The sequence below is a fragment of the Haliotis asinina genome, chromosome 3 (genome assembly GCF_037392515.1).
Source record: "Haliotis asinina isolate JCU_RB_2024 chromosome 3, JCU_Hal_asi_v2, whole genome shotgun sequence".
NCBI classification, from domain to species: domain Eukaryota; kingdom Metazoa; phylum Mollusca; class Gastropoda; order Lepetellida; family Haliotidae; genus Haliotis; species Haliotis asinina.
Window position 1 is genome coordinate 60507563 of NC_090282.1, and position 15107 is coordinate 60522669.

At 39.9% G+C, this 15107-nt stretch overlaps 1 protein-coding gene across 1 annotated transcript; it reads left to right on the forward strand.

The window, feature by feature from the left end:
- The first annotated feature begins 2468 nt into the window (after positions 1-2468).
- LOC137276951 (uncharacterized) lies at positions 2469-3299 on the forward strand. Its single transcript, XM_067808606.1, has one exon. It carries the CDS (start codon positions 2469-2471, stop codon positions 3297-3299), a length of 831 nt encoding a protein of 276 aa, XP_067664707.1.
- Positions 3300-15107: the final 11808 nt, after the last annotated feature.

Genomic DNA, 15107 nt, shown 5'->3' on the forward strand with positions numbered 1-15107 from the left:
AACGAGGGTTTATAGGGGCGTTCCCGTTCAATTTTTCTTATCAATGAATTATTACAGACCCCCGATGTTCATAAACGTCGCCCTGCACGATCACGTTCGTGTATTGTTTATTCACAATGGCGAGTTATGACACTTATACCCCCTACATGTTTGCCATGTTACTATCTAAACAAAGGGCAAATTGAGAGTTGGCTGTATAACACAGGCGCTGCTCTGAACCGGGTGATTTCTGACACGTCTTTGTTGAGAGGCACCTACACACAGGTTTTGTAGGTGACGATTTACATCTTTTTTTATCTAATGGATAAAGATTGTGACCTTGAAGGTTGAAATTTCACTATGGAATATATATGCAAATAAGGTTCAATTCAGCTGATACGGAAAGAACGCGGCCTGTGTATGAACTGTGCAGCGATATATATGTAAATGACACTGTGAAATATATGACCGTTCCTTACACCGTCAGGCCGTTACAGCTGAAATTATCTCATGGATTAAACGAGTAATGTACTGGTTAACGCTGGGTGAAATATGTGCAGAGAAAAGCAGAGTGAAATCACCCTACTTCAATGAGAGGATCTGGCATAACGGCCACCCTTGGACTGTACATATGTAACTATATGACACCGTGTCGGCTTTGTGCATAAGTTCTCAGACCCATTCGTGACCCACTCGTCTTATTCTCGCATCATCTCAAAAAGCAACTCGGACCATTTACTCGGGTATTTTTCAGCAACAGTATTTTCAATCATAGTTTACAGGTGCACATTTGTCAATGCAAGAACAAATTTAAGTGGCTAGTTTAGTTCTCAAAACTTTTCAGAGGTCTTATATACGTCTCTTCTGTCAGCATTTGTTGTTTGATTTAAATTAATAGAGCCACCTTTAATAGTAAAACATTTAGAATTAGAATTTTCAGGATTCGGAATAATGGTTACATTTTATTCCATCTGAAGAAGACATAGGTGTTGTAGGTAACGGTTGTACATATGTAAATATATCAACAAAATATTCATTTGTGTAGTGTCAAGTGAAATCCACGCTTTGAAGCCAAACCCGACTTCATAAACATTAACTTCAAATACAACTATCACAGTTTATACGTCTACGCGTCTTTCGTGGTTTTGCGGTTTAGGAAGGTCCTACCCTGAGTTCATCCGGCGAACCAGCATAGTATATTATGCTAGTCATCGCTTAGCTAAGGTACATAGCGTTCACTACATGAATAGTGAACGCTATGTATCTTAGCTAGTCATCGCTGCGCTGGAGTGTGGGAAGGGAGATAACTTGAAATACATTTTAGAGTAGCCTCCCTTTCACCTATTACCGTAAGAAAAAGGGTTTTTTTTCTATTTTTAGCATGTGCATTGTAGGAGAAACAGCGCTGGTTCTTATCCAGAATGTTTTGTAATTTCCTTTAGATGTATATGTTAGAACAAACATGTTTACCGATGTTGCTAGGGTAACGGTTGTCAAGTTCAAGGGCGGCCATTACGAATCTTCGTTTATCGAAGCGTAACATTGATATCACACCTGTGTTTTTCTGCAGTTTCTACAACATATCTGAGCTCCTTCACTTTCTTCTTCTTACAGTAAGGTAATGAATTGTATTTCCTGTACAGATATACAAACGTTTGTTGCTCAAATATTTACAGGTATACTTTTGTTAGCAATTAAACATGAGAGTTCATCCTTGACAACAGACAAGCTGTATTCGTTTCTACACCATGCACGACTGTACATGGAAATGACTAAACTAAACTTTAACACTTAAGTAAGGTACCATTGCAGTAAGTATGACAAGCGACAGATCTCACTTGAGACTGTTAGTCACTATTTGATTCAGATTATAAATTTACTGATTAATTCAGTTCAGTTCATACATGATCATACTTGCATAGACTCTATATTCTATTTTACAGATTTCTCTTGTGAGACTTGAGTTTGGAGTTGAAGACTCTAGTATAACCTTGAGTTGGTGCAAGAGAGAAAAACTGTGAAGGTAACTTACATGAACTGCTTTAGTCATTGGTGTTAGACATTGCCCCTCTCGAAAATCCACAAATGTATAGAATAGATTTTTTGCTGTTCCAGGAATATGTGTGTTACATTAACAGAACTACTGACACCTCAGAGAGATAACAAGATAAATAAATGACATAAACATGTTGAGATAAATACATAACATCACATTTTGTATATCGACACATTGACACTCATTTGCAGATACCATGAAATAAAGTGTATTATGATTTCATAAAAGTCTCTTTTCGGCTAGATTTCAGAATACTGGCACCTTCTGCCATCTTTCAAAGCAACAGAGTTAAGGTTCAGTTAGGGTTAGGGTTGGGGTTTGGTTTAGAGTTTGGTTAAGGTTAACACTAGGTATCGAGTGCTCTATAACTGTAACCTCTTTTCTAATAACTTGTACTTGGAAATGCATCTGAAATATACTTCAGAACCACAAGATGTTGTGTCCCAACGAGAGTTGGGTGAGCCTGGGTGACTTTCAGCCTCGCTGTACCTGTCTCTACCCCCACACAACTTGGACTGATGCAGCCATCCCCTCTAACAACAATAGGTCCATCAGCCCCACTAGTCCTACCCCTAGATCATCCATGTTTGGCACTAACAGACCAGACAGCCCCATCAGCAAGTATCTAGAAAACCAGGAATCCTTCTTTTATCCTGAATGTCCCAGATTTAATTCATATTTTGACACCGATGATGTAACATCAAAATTTTTATCAGGCACTCCAGATAACTGGTCTATCAGCCCCAGTGATGAGTCTCTCCCAGCCAGCACCAGTCCCAGCCTGACCAGCATGAGCTCCACCAGTCTTGCAGACCCCTTCCCCAGCTCTTCTACCCTCTTCCAGAATTCAGAGGAATTCTACAGTGATCTACTTCCCTCCCCATCTTCCAGCACCACCTCCTTGAACTATGGCTCCACACCTAGCAGATCCCTGAAATCAGACATGTCAGGTTTGCCAGATGACATCAACCTCTCAGATATAGTTTCTAAAGACATCAGGTTCGGTAACACCTGTGACCTTTTTCAGGATGGACCACTACTGACCTCAAGCTCCATGTCTCTTCCTGTCAGCCCAGTGAGCAGCTTCACCAATCTGAGTGAGTGCAATGTGTCCTGCAGTTTGACCAGCTTGGGCCACCAAGGAGTGTCACTTCCAGTCCCCAGCAGGAGACCTGGGCCCCTGAACAAGATGGTGAATAGGAAGAGAAAGAGAGATGAGGTTAAGGATGTAGAGGTGAAGGTTTGTAAGAGGGCCAGGCTATAAGTATGGCAGTAAAGTATTTGTTAATGATTGAAGTATCTGTTTTACTAACATTAATTGCTTACTCTTTAGTCATCAACATTTTGCTCTGATTGATGTGTGTTTCCTCTGAAACTATTTTTGTGAATGGAGGTCACTACTCTAGATTGTAAGAACTTTAAGCCCATTTCCTATCACTAAAAGTGCTTTATGGTTCAACTTCTTTATTATACAAGGTCACAACGTTTCGAGACAGATTCTAGTCTCTTCTTCAGGTGAGGTGAGGATGAAGAAGAGACTGAAGAAGAGACTAGAATCTGTCTCGAAACATTGTGACCTTGTATACTAAAGAAGTTGAACCATAAAGCACTTTTAGTTTGATTCCTCCAACTTCTATATGCCTTTGAAACAACATTTCCTATCAGTGTCCTGAAATTGTGTTCCATTCAGCAGTTGCTTGTCTTGTTTTAGCTTCAACATTGGTCCCTACCAGCGGCTTTTTGGCTGTCTTCTTGGCTGTAGTTCCAACCTATTTAAATGAAAGCCCTAATCATAGTGTACCAAATGATAGAAATAATGGAATCACTATTCTGGTAAATTGAATCTGGCATTACCCCTATGGACGAGACATAGTTTTGTACTACATTTTACTCCATTACGAATGGAGTACATAGGCTGTTCAAAATAGATTGGTGTGCTAGTCTTAATTAATGTTAACCTTGGGCTTTTCGTTTGAATACAGTGTACAAGATATGATGTTGAAGTCATGGTTAGTACAGGTGGTGTAGTTGTGGCCAGATGGGAAGGTGGAGGCCACAGTTTGGATAGGATTGTAGTTTGTATACAGTGTTCAAGATGTAATGTTAAAGTCATGGTTAGTACAGGTGGTGTAGGTGTGGCTAAATGGGGAGGTGGAAGCCACTTTGGATAGGATTGTACTTTGTATATGGTGTACAAGATATAATGTTTAAGTCATGGTTAGTACAGGTGGTGTAGGTGTGGCTAGATGGGGAGGTGGAGGCCACAGTTTCAATAGACTTGTAGTTTGTATACAGTGTTCAAGATATAATGTTAAAGTCATGGTTAGTACAGGTGGTGTAGGTGTGGCTAAATGGGGAGGTGGAGGCCACAGTTTGGATAGACTTGTAGTTTGTATGCAGTGTTCAAGATATAATGTTAAAGTCATGGTTAGTACAGGTGGTGTAGGTGAGGCTAGATGGGGAGGTGGAAGCCACTTTGGATAGGACTGTACTTTGTATATGGTGTACAAGATGTAATGTTTAAGTCATGATTAGTACAGGTGGTGTAGGTGTGGCCAGATGGGGAGGTGGAAGCCACTTTGGATAGGATTGTACTTTGTATATGGTGTACAAGATATAATGTTAAAGTCATGGTTAGTACAGGTGGTGTAGGTGTGGCTAGATGGGGAGGTGGAGGCCACAGTTTCAATAGACTTGTAGTTTGTATACAGTGTTCAAGATATAATGTTAAAGTCATGGTTAGTACAGGTGGTGTAGGTGTGGCTAAATGGGGAGGTGGAGGCCACAGTTTGGATAGACTTGTAGTTTGTATGCAGTGTTCAAGATATAATGTTAAAGTCATGGTTAGTACAGGTAGTGTAGGTGTGGCTAAATGGGGAGGTGGAGCCCACAGTTTGGATAGACTTGTAGTTTGTATGCAGTGTTCAAGATATAATGTTAAAGTCATGGTTAGTACAGGTGGTGTAGGTGTGGCTAGATGGGGAGGTGGAAGCCACTTTGGATAGGATTGTACTTTGTATACGGTGTACAAGATGTAATGTTTAAGTCATGGTTAGTACAGGTGGTGTAGGTGTGGCCAGATGGGGAGGTGGAAGCCACTTTGGATAGGATTGTACTTTGTGTATGGTGTACAAGATATAATGTTAAAGTCATGGTTAGTACAGGTGGTGTAGGTGTGGCTAGAGGGGGAGGTGGAAGCCACAGTTTCAATAGACTTGTAGTTTGTATACAGTGTTCAAGATATAATGTTAAAGTCATGGTTAGTACAGGCAGTGTAGGTGTGGCTAGATGGGGAGGTGGAGGCCACAGTTTGGATAGGCTTCTAGTTTGTATACAGTGTACACAGTTGTAATGTTAAAGTCATGGTTAGTACAGGTGGTGTAGGTGTGGCCAGATGGGGAGGTGGAAGCCACAGTTTGGATAGACTTGTAGTTTGTATACAGTGTACACAGTTGTAATGTTAAAGTCATGGTTAGTACAGGTGGTGTACGTGTGGCTAGATGGAGAGGTGGAAGCCACAGTTTGGATAGGATTGTAGTTTGTATACAGTGTTCAAGATGTAATGTTAAAGTCATGGTTAGTACAGGTGGTGTAGGTGTGGCTAAATGGGGAGGTGGAAGCCACTTTGGATAGGATTGTACTTTGTATATGGTGTACAAGATATAATGTTTAAGTCATGGTTAGTACAGGTGGTGTAGGTGTGGCTAGATGGGGAGGTGGAGGCCACAGTTTCAATAGACTTGTAGTTTGTATACAGTGTTCAAGATATAATGTTAAAGTCATGGTTAGTACAGGTGGTGTAGGTGTGGCTAAATGGGGAGGTGGAGGCCACAGTTTGGATAGACTTGTAGTTTGTATGCAGTGTTCAAGATATAATGTTAAAGTCATGGTTAGTACAGGTGGTGTAGGTGAGGCTAGATGGGGAGGTGGAAGCCACTTTGGATAGGACTGTACTTTGTATATGGTGTACAAGATGTAATGTTTAAGTCATGATTAGTACAGGTGGTGTAGGTGTGGCCAGATGGGGAGGTGGAAGCCACTTTGGATAGGATTGTACTTTGTATATGGTGTACAAGATATAATGTTAAAGTCATGGTTAGTACAGGTGGTGTAGGTGTGGCTAGATGGGGAGGTGGAGGCCACAGTTTCAATAGACTTGTAGTTTGTATACAGTGTTCAAGATATAATGTTAAAGTCATGGTTAGTACAGGTGGTGTAGGTGTGGCTAAATGGGGAGGTGGAGGCCACAGTTTGGATAGACTTGTAGTTTGTATGCAGTGTTCAAGATATAATGTTAAAGTCATGGTTAGTACAGGTAGTGTAGGTGTGGCTAAATGGGGAGGTGGAGCCCACAGTTTGGATAGACTTGTAGTTTGTATGCAGTGTTCAAGATATAATGTTAAAGTCATGGTTAGTACAGGTGGTGTAGGTGTGGCTAGATGGGGAGGTGGAAGCCACTTTGGATAGGATTGTACTTTGTATACGGTGTACAAGATGTAATGTTTAAGTCATGGTTAGTACAGGTGGTGTAGGTGTGGCCAGATGGGGAGGTGGAAGCCACTTTGGATAGGATTGTACTTTGTGTATGGTGTACAAGATATAATGTTAAAGTCATGGTTAGTACAGGTGGTGTAGGTGTGGCTAGAGGGGGAGGTGGAAGCCACAGTTTCAATAGACTTGTAGTTTGTATACAGTGTTCAAGATATAATGTTAAAGTCATGGTTAGTACAGGCAGTGTAGGTGTGGCTAGATGGGGAGGTGGAGGCCACAGTTTGGATAGGCTTCTAGTTTGTATACAGTGTACACAGTTGTAATGTTAAAGTCATGGTTAGTACAGGTGGTGTAGGTGTGGCCAGATGGGGAGGTGGAAGCCACAGTTTGGATAGACTTGTAGTTTGTATACAGTGTACACAGTTGTAATGTTAAAGTCATGGTTAGTACAGGTGGTGTACGTGTGGCTAGATGGAGAGGTGGAAGCCACAGTTTGGATAGACTTGTAGTTTGTATACAGTGTTCAAGATATAATGTTAAAGTCATGGGTAGTACAGGTAGTGTAGGTGTGGCTAGATGGGGAGGTGGAGACCACAGTTTGGATAGACTTGTAGTTTGTATACAGTGTACACAGTTGTAATGTTAAGGTCATGGTTAGTACAGGTGGTGTAGGTGTGGCCAGATGGGGAGGTGGAAGCCACAGCTTGGATAGGCTTGTAGTTTGTATACAGTGTTCAAGATATAATGTTAAAGTCATGGTTAGTACAGGTGGTGTAGGTGTGGCTAGATGGGGAGGTGGAGGCCACAGTTTGGATAGACTTGTAGTTTGTATACAGTGTACACAGTTGTAATGTTAAAGTCATGGTTTCTACAGGTGGTGTAGGTGTGGCTAGAAGGGGAGGTGGAGGCCACAGTTTGGATAGACTTGTAGTTTGTATACAGTGTACACAGTTGTAATGTTAAAGTCATGGTTAGTACAGGTGGTGTAGGTGTGGCCAGATGGGGAGGTGAAAGCCACAGTTTCACTAGACTTGTAGTTTGTATACAGTGTTCAAGATATAATGTTAAAGTCATGGTTAGTACAGGTGGTGTAGGTGTGGCTAGATGGGGAGGTGGAGGCCACAGTTTGGATAGACTTGTAGTTTGTATACAGTGTACACAGTTGTGATGTTAAAGTCATGGTTAGTACAGGTGGTGTAGGTGTGGCTAGATGGGGAGGTGGAGGCCACAGTTTGGATAGACTTGTAGTTTGTATACAGTGTACACAGTTGTAATGTTAAAGTCATGGTTAGTACAGGTGGTGTAGGTGTGGCTAGATGGGGAGGTGGAGGCCGCAGTTTGGATAGACTTGTAGTTTGTATACAGTGTACAAGATGTAGTGTTAAAGTCATGGTTAGTACAGGTGGTGTAGGTGTGGCTACATGGGAAGGTGGAGGCCACAGTTTGGATAGGCTTGTAGTTTGTATACAGTGTTCAAGATATAATGTTAAAGTCATGGTTAGTACAGGTGGTGTAGGTGTGGCTAGATGGAGAAGTGGAATCCACTTTGAAGAGGATTGTACTTTGTATATGGTGTACAAGATGTAATGTTAAAGTCATGGTTAGTACAGGTGGTGTAGGTGTGGCAAGATGGGGAGGTGGAGGCCACAGTTTGGATAGACTTGTAGTTTGTATACAGTGTACACAGATGTAGTGTTAAAGTCATGGTTAGGACAGGTGGTGTAGGTATGGCTTCATGTGGAAATGTTGACCAGTGTTTGTATAGGCTTGTTATTTTTATATCCGGTTTATCAATGATCTGAAAATCAGTATATGAATTGGAAAAATGTTTCTCATGATTGTCTAAACATCATTAAAGCAGCATCATTCCTATTGTTGAATAAATATGTTTCTTTTCATTTATGCTTTGAAAATACACATCTGTTTGAGAAAAATAGATACTTGTAAATACTAATATCCTGAGTTCTTTTTATTCTTTTTTCTTTACAAATGTGATGAGAGAAATATATTATTTAAGCTTACTTTGGTCTTTTGTTGTCATTCATACCCAAGGCAGTTTAACCCCAGGTGACACCAGAAATGGGTTTCCTATGTTGGATTTGAACCTCTGCTCTGAGGAAATACTTCACCAAACCAGTCTACACCATCTGCCATTCCTAAAGTAGATCTAGGCTAAACAAGAAAATATGGTGGTAAATGCCAGATGTATACCCAGAAAGTAAAACATTTGAGCATTTGTTAACAAGAACTACTTGCAAAACTCTATCAGTCCAATTTCATCAAAATTGTGGGAAGTAAGCCAGAGCCAGACAATCAAATGTTTGATGTCATGAGCAAAGACAGTCCAGATGGTCATCATTGAAATCACCCATTGATATAAACTTTGACATTTTGCCTTGATACTTAAATCTGTTTTCATGCAATATAATATGGTGCTCTCATCCTCAGATATTGAAGGTCTTTGCTCAGTCTTTAAACCATACATGTTTCTGGCCTACTTACACCCACATTGAAACTGTGAGTCTATGATTTGCTTGTTGGTTGGATGATGCCACACTGTATTGGAGGTGTATGCCTGTCTGGAGACGGCAAACCAGTGTTGAACATGATGAACACCAAGTGACACTGGAGCAGGTGACATGCAATCAACCAAGTCATTGTATCCATTTAGTCAGCTTATTCACTAATCCTATGTTGCTGGGGATGTTTTCTTTTCCAGAATCCCAGCAGAGTAATAGGTATATATAAGCATATCATCAGATATATCATGATACAGAGATAATTAACTGTTGAAATCTGTAACAAGACTGACAACATAGTTTTTGGAATTCCTTTCCTATATTTCTATTATTTCTGCAACATGCACACACACATGCATGCACACACATTAAAGTGTAGTTGCTGCAGAGCACAAAGAACTAGCCGTAATTTAAGTCTTTATTTGGAAGACTTTCACCTGTGTTGTGACCGAGATCTAGGTGGGGTTTAAGGGACTTCTATACCCTGAGAGGTTACTGCATGTATCATGTTTTACTGTCTCTGTGAAAAATGGAGACATTTTTGAAAACACTTTTCATGGATGAGTGAGTGGAGAATAATGCTATATTATAATGCAGTTTATAATATCAGACAAATGATATCAGTGATAGCAGGCACAGTAATGTGTGTGGGATATTGCAAAAGTAACTTGAGATTATATAACTGCTGGCTAAGTTTTTAGCTTCTGATTCTATTTTGGCTCCTTCCATTGATAATCTATTGCACCACTTATGGTGTCATACAGTGGTGGACAATATTGATGAGCTTCACCTTTATAGTGAGAGATGCCCATATGTTACTGCTAGTGAAACCCATAGGTATGGGTTGGATGTAATAAATCTAGAAACGTATTCTAGGCATCCGGATTCGAACCCTGGTGTAAGGTTTCCTCAAGTTTGTAATGGGATTGCAGTAACATATGACCATTATGGTCGTGACTTGAGTTCTGGTTTAGTCGCCTCTAGCAATATTCCGTCACTGGTGACCACTGGGGTTTACAACAAATGCTTCCTCCAGGAGGCAGCTAAGGCCCTGACCAGAATGGTGGTTTTCCAGGACTAAAGTATCACATCACGTCGTCTCCATAATAATAGAGTGAGTGAGTAAGTAAGGTTTTACTCTGCTTTTAGCAATATCATGGTGGGGGGACACCAGAAATGTGCTTCACACATTGTACCCTTGTGGAGAATGGAACCCAGGTCTTCCGCATGACCAGCAAATGCTTTAAAACTAGGCTGCCCCTCGTCTCCTATTGAATGCAAAACAATAAGGTGACACAAATCTGTTTGTTTGACATGTCACGATGATGAAATATATTTTTCACTCAGTTTTATACAATCTGATTTTGTCATAACAGATTTAATTTCTGTAAATTGGTTTTACTAAAACCAGATAGTGAATGACAACTGTAATTTATTTGTTTGTTTGTCATTTACAGAGCTACCAACTTGGAGTCTACTATGTTGCAGAATGTTAAGAATAACTACATATCAACATGTATATATATCAACCCAAAATGACAACTTCTAGTTCCCCATCCCTAGTGAAATCACCCCTACAACGTAAAACAAACAACAATCTGGGTGGGTTCCAATAACATGATGAACAAGACCCTGCCTCACAACCACCCCAGCTGGATGTTTTAGTTACTGTACACCTGAGAAAATGTGTGTATATCATGATGAGGAGGACAGACCCACCACACTCTGGGACCAAAATCAAGCTGACCACGTCTCTGGACCACGTCTGGACACTTCTGGATATCTGTATCCGCCAGAGATCTAAACTGACTTAGTGTATGGTGTAAAGGAAGAGTATGGTATTTCATTAATGAAATGATTTGTGAAAGAGTATATATGTGACCACAGTATTGAAGAAATGTTTCATATGTGTATGAAGTACTAAAGAAACAGTGAAACCATGGGTGTTGAAACACACTAGCACCATGTTTGACTGCCAGAAGCTGCATGGAAAGTCTGTGTCCCACACGCACTCTGTTGTTGTGTTTTGGCATTTCGCAGTGTTATTGATAATTTCAAGTCAAAGAATATTGAATCAGTTGCTTCTCTGCATGTTCCAGCATGTTTAAAGTGCTCTAAGCAAGCAAAAGGTTGCATGTACATTATGGTATTAATGACTCCACCAGTTTAGCTTTGTATATGACTATCAAATTTTAGGGTGTTCCCATACTTTTTGTTTGTAGTATATTTATACTTGTTTCTTGAATAAATAAACTCTTCCAATATTCTTTTTTTTTTTTTCCCATTTGGGTCATTCCATCTAACTACAGGGGTATCAAGGGTTCATATGTAACAGCAATTAACCATGACATATTTAGTTGACTGTAGTATGAATGTAGTCTGTAATAGGTTGTTTGACTAATGGGGTGACACCGAAATCACCTGGTCCGATCCTGAGTGGCACTTGCTTAGTACGGGCTTCATGCATCACAAAAAAGTCGTTGCAAACGATGTGGTCACACTTATTTGTGTGACTTTATTTCATGTGCATGCTGAAGAAAATAGAAATTTGGTCAGAGATTTATATGTTTGGTTTCGTGATAGCCAATGAGTAATAGACCCAAAGGTGGGAGGATTGGCAGGTGTGCATGTTGCGAAAGGAGGCGCGTCTTCTTGCAGTTTTCAGAAAGTGCCAAGTGATGACGAATGCTCTCAGACATTTGCATTTTAGTGAAACCCACGCGCAAAGATGTGATGCTGAAAAACTAGGAGCAAAAACAGAGCGATCAGAGATAGATTCGAACCCATTATCATAGGTTTCTGCGAGTTCAAGGGCTGAAGCTGCGCCATCAACGATAAAACTATACACATGTCATGGAAAATGTTCGTTTGAATGTTTATTTATATGCCGCATTCAGCAATAGTCCATCTGAATGAAGGCTGGCTTGAACGAGTAAAGGAGAATAGATGTATGCCATTTTTAGCAATATTACGGTAGGGGACACAATGACAGGGCCGTAGGTAGGGCACACAATGACAGGGCCGTAGGTAGGGCACAGGACAGATGCCACCCCCATGTACATATGTAACTGTGTGTTTGCGAGTCGGCTTTTTGCATAAGCTCTCAGACCCATTCGTAACCCATTCGTGACCCACTCGTCTTATTCTCGCATCATCTCAAAAAGCAACTCGGACCATTTACTAGGGCATTTTTCAGCAACAGTATTTTCAATCATAGTTTACAGGTGCTCATTTGTCAATGCAAGAACAAATTTAAGTGGCTAGTTTAGTTCTCAAAACTTTTCAGAGGTCTTATATACGTCTCTTCTGTCAGCATTTGTTGTTTGATTTAAACAGAGACCATATAATAGTAGGTGTGGCTAAATGCGGAGGTGGAGGCCACAGTTTGGATAGGCTTGTAGTTTGTATATGGTGTAGAAGATGTAATGTTAAGGTCATGGTTAGTACAGGTGGTGTAGGTGTGGCTACATGGAGAGGTGGAGACCACAGTTTGGATAGGCTTGTAGTTTGTATAGAGTTTTCAAGATGTAATGGTAAAGTCATAGTTAGTACATTAGGTGTAGGTATGGCTAGATGAGGAGGTGGAGGCCACAATTTGGATAGACCTGTAGTTTGTATACAGTGTACACAGACGTGATGTTAAAGTCATGATTAGAACAGGTGGTGTAAGTGTGGCTTCATGTGGAAATGGGGGCCAGTCTATGCTTGTTATTTTTATATCCAGTTTATCAATGATCTGAAAATCAGTATATGAATTTCAAAAATGTTTCTCATGATTGTCTAGACATCATTAAAGCAGCATCATTCCTATTTTTGGATAAATATGTTTCTTTTCATTTATGCTTTGAAAATATACATCTGTTTGAGAAAAATAGATACTTGTAAATACTAATATCCTGAGTTCTTTTTATTCTTTTTTCTTTACAAATGTGATGAGAGAAATATATTATTTAAGCTTACTTTGGTCTTTTGTTGTCATTCATACCCAAGGCAGTTTAACCCCAGGTGACACCAGAAATGGGTTTCCTATGTTGGATTTGAACCTCTGCCCTCAATGTGATGAGGAAATACTTCACCAAACCAGTCTACACCATCTGCCATACCTAAAGCAGATATGGGCTAAACAAGAAAATATGCTGATAAAGGCCACATGTATGCCCAGAAAGTAAAACATTTGAGCATTTGTTAACAAGAACTACTTGCAAAACTCATCAGTCCAATTTCATCAAAATTGTGGGAAGTAAGCCAGAGCCAGACAATCAAATGTTTGATGTCATGAGCAAAGACAGTCCAGATGGTCATCATTGAGATCACCCATTGATACAAAATTTATAGGTGTGTAACTCAGTTAAACACCATCGACCAGACTAAACTTTGGTATTTTGCCTTGAGAAGTAAATCTGTTTTCATGCAATATAATATGGTGCTCTCATCCTAAGATGTTGATGGTCTTTGCTAGGTTTTAAACCATACATATTTCTGGCCTACTTACACCCACATTGAAACTGTAAGTCTATGATTTGGATAATGCCACACTGTATTGGAGGTTTATGCCTGTCAGGAGACGGCAAACCAGTGTTGAACATGATGAACACCAAGTGACACTGGAGCAGGTGACATGCAATCAACCAAGTCATTGTATCCATTTAGTCAGCTTATTCACTAATCCTATGTTGCTGGGGATGTTTTCTTTTCCAGAATCCCAGCAGAGTAATAGGTATATATAAGCATATCATCAGATATATCATGATACAGAGATTATTAACTTTTGAAATCTGTAACAAGACTGACAACATAGTTTTCGGAATTCATTTCCTATATTTCTATTATTTCTGCAACATGCACACACACATGCATGCACACACATTAAAGTGTAGTTGCTGCAGAGCACAAAGAACTAGCCGTAATTTAAGTCTTTATTTGGAAGACTTTCATCTGTGTTGTGACCGAGATCTAGGTGGGGTTTAAGGGACTTCTATACCCTGAGAGGTTACTGCATGTATCATGTTTTACTGTCTCTGTGAAAAATGGAGACATTTTTGAAAACACTTTTCATGGATGAGTGAGTGGAGAAAAATGCTATATTATAATGCAGTTAATAATATCAGACAAATGATATCAGTGATAGCAGGCACAGTAATGTGTGTGGGATATTGCAAAAGTAACTTGAAATTATGTAACTGATGGCTAAGATTTTAGCTTCTGATTCTATTTTGGCTCCTTCCATTGATAATCTGTTGCACCACTAATGGTGTCATACAGTGGTGGACAATAGTGATGAGCTTCACCTTTATAGTGAGAGATGCCCATGTGTTACTGCTAGTGAAACCCATAGGTATGGGTTGGATGTAATAAATCTAGAAACGTATTCTAGGCATCCGGATTCGAACCCTGGTGTAAGGTTTCCTCAAGTTTGTAATGGGATTGCAGTAACATATGACCATGTTGCAAAAGGTTGCATGTACCTTATGGTATTAATGACTCCACCAGTTTAGCTTTGTATATGACTATCAAATTTTAGGGTGTTCCCATACTTTTTGTTTGTAGTATATTTATACTTGTTTCTTGAATAAATAAACTCTTCCTATATTCTTTTTTGTTTTTTTTCCATATGGGTCATTCCATCTAACTACAGGGGTATCAAGGGTTCATATGTAACAGCAATTAACCATGACATATTTAGTTGACTGTAGTATGAATGTAGTCTGTAATAGGTCCTTTGACTAATGGGGTGACACCGAAATCACCTGGTCCGATCCTGAGTGGCACTTGCTTAGTACGGGCTTCATGCATCACAAAAAAGTCATTGCAAACGATGTGGTCACACTTATGTGTGTGACTTTATTTCATGTGCATGCTGAAGAAAATAGAAATTTGGTCAGAGATTTATATGTTTGGTTTCATGAGAGCCAATGAGTAATAGACCCAAAGGTGGGAGGATTGGCAGGTGTGCATGTTGCGAAAGGAGGCGCGTCTTCTTGCAGTTTTCAGAAAGTGGCAAGTGATGACGAATGCTCTCAGACATTTGCATTTTAGTGAAACCCACGTGCAAAGATGTGATG

What these genes read in the sequence shown, in the direction of transcription:
- LOC137276951 (XM_067808606.1), top strand. Translation starts at nt 2,469, where the DNA reads ATGTTGTGTCCCAACGAGAGTTGGGTGAGCCTGGGTGACTTTCAGCCT.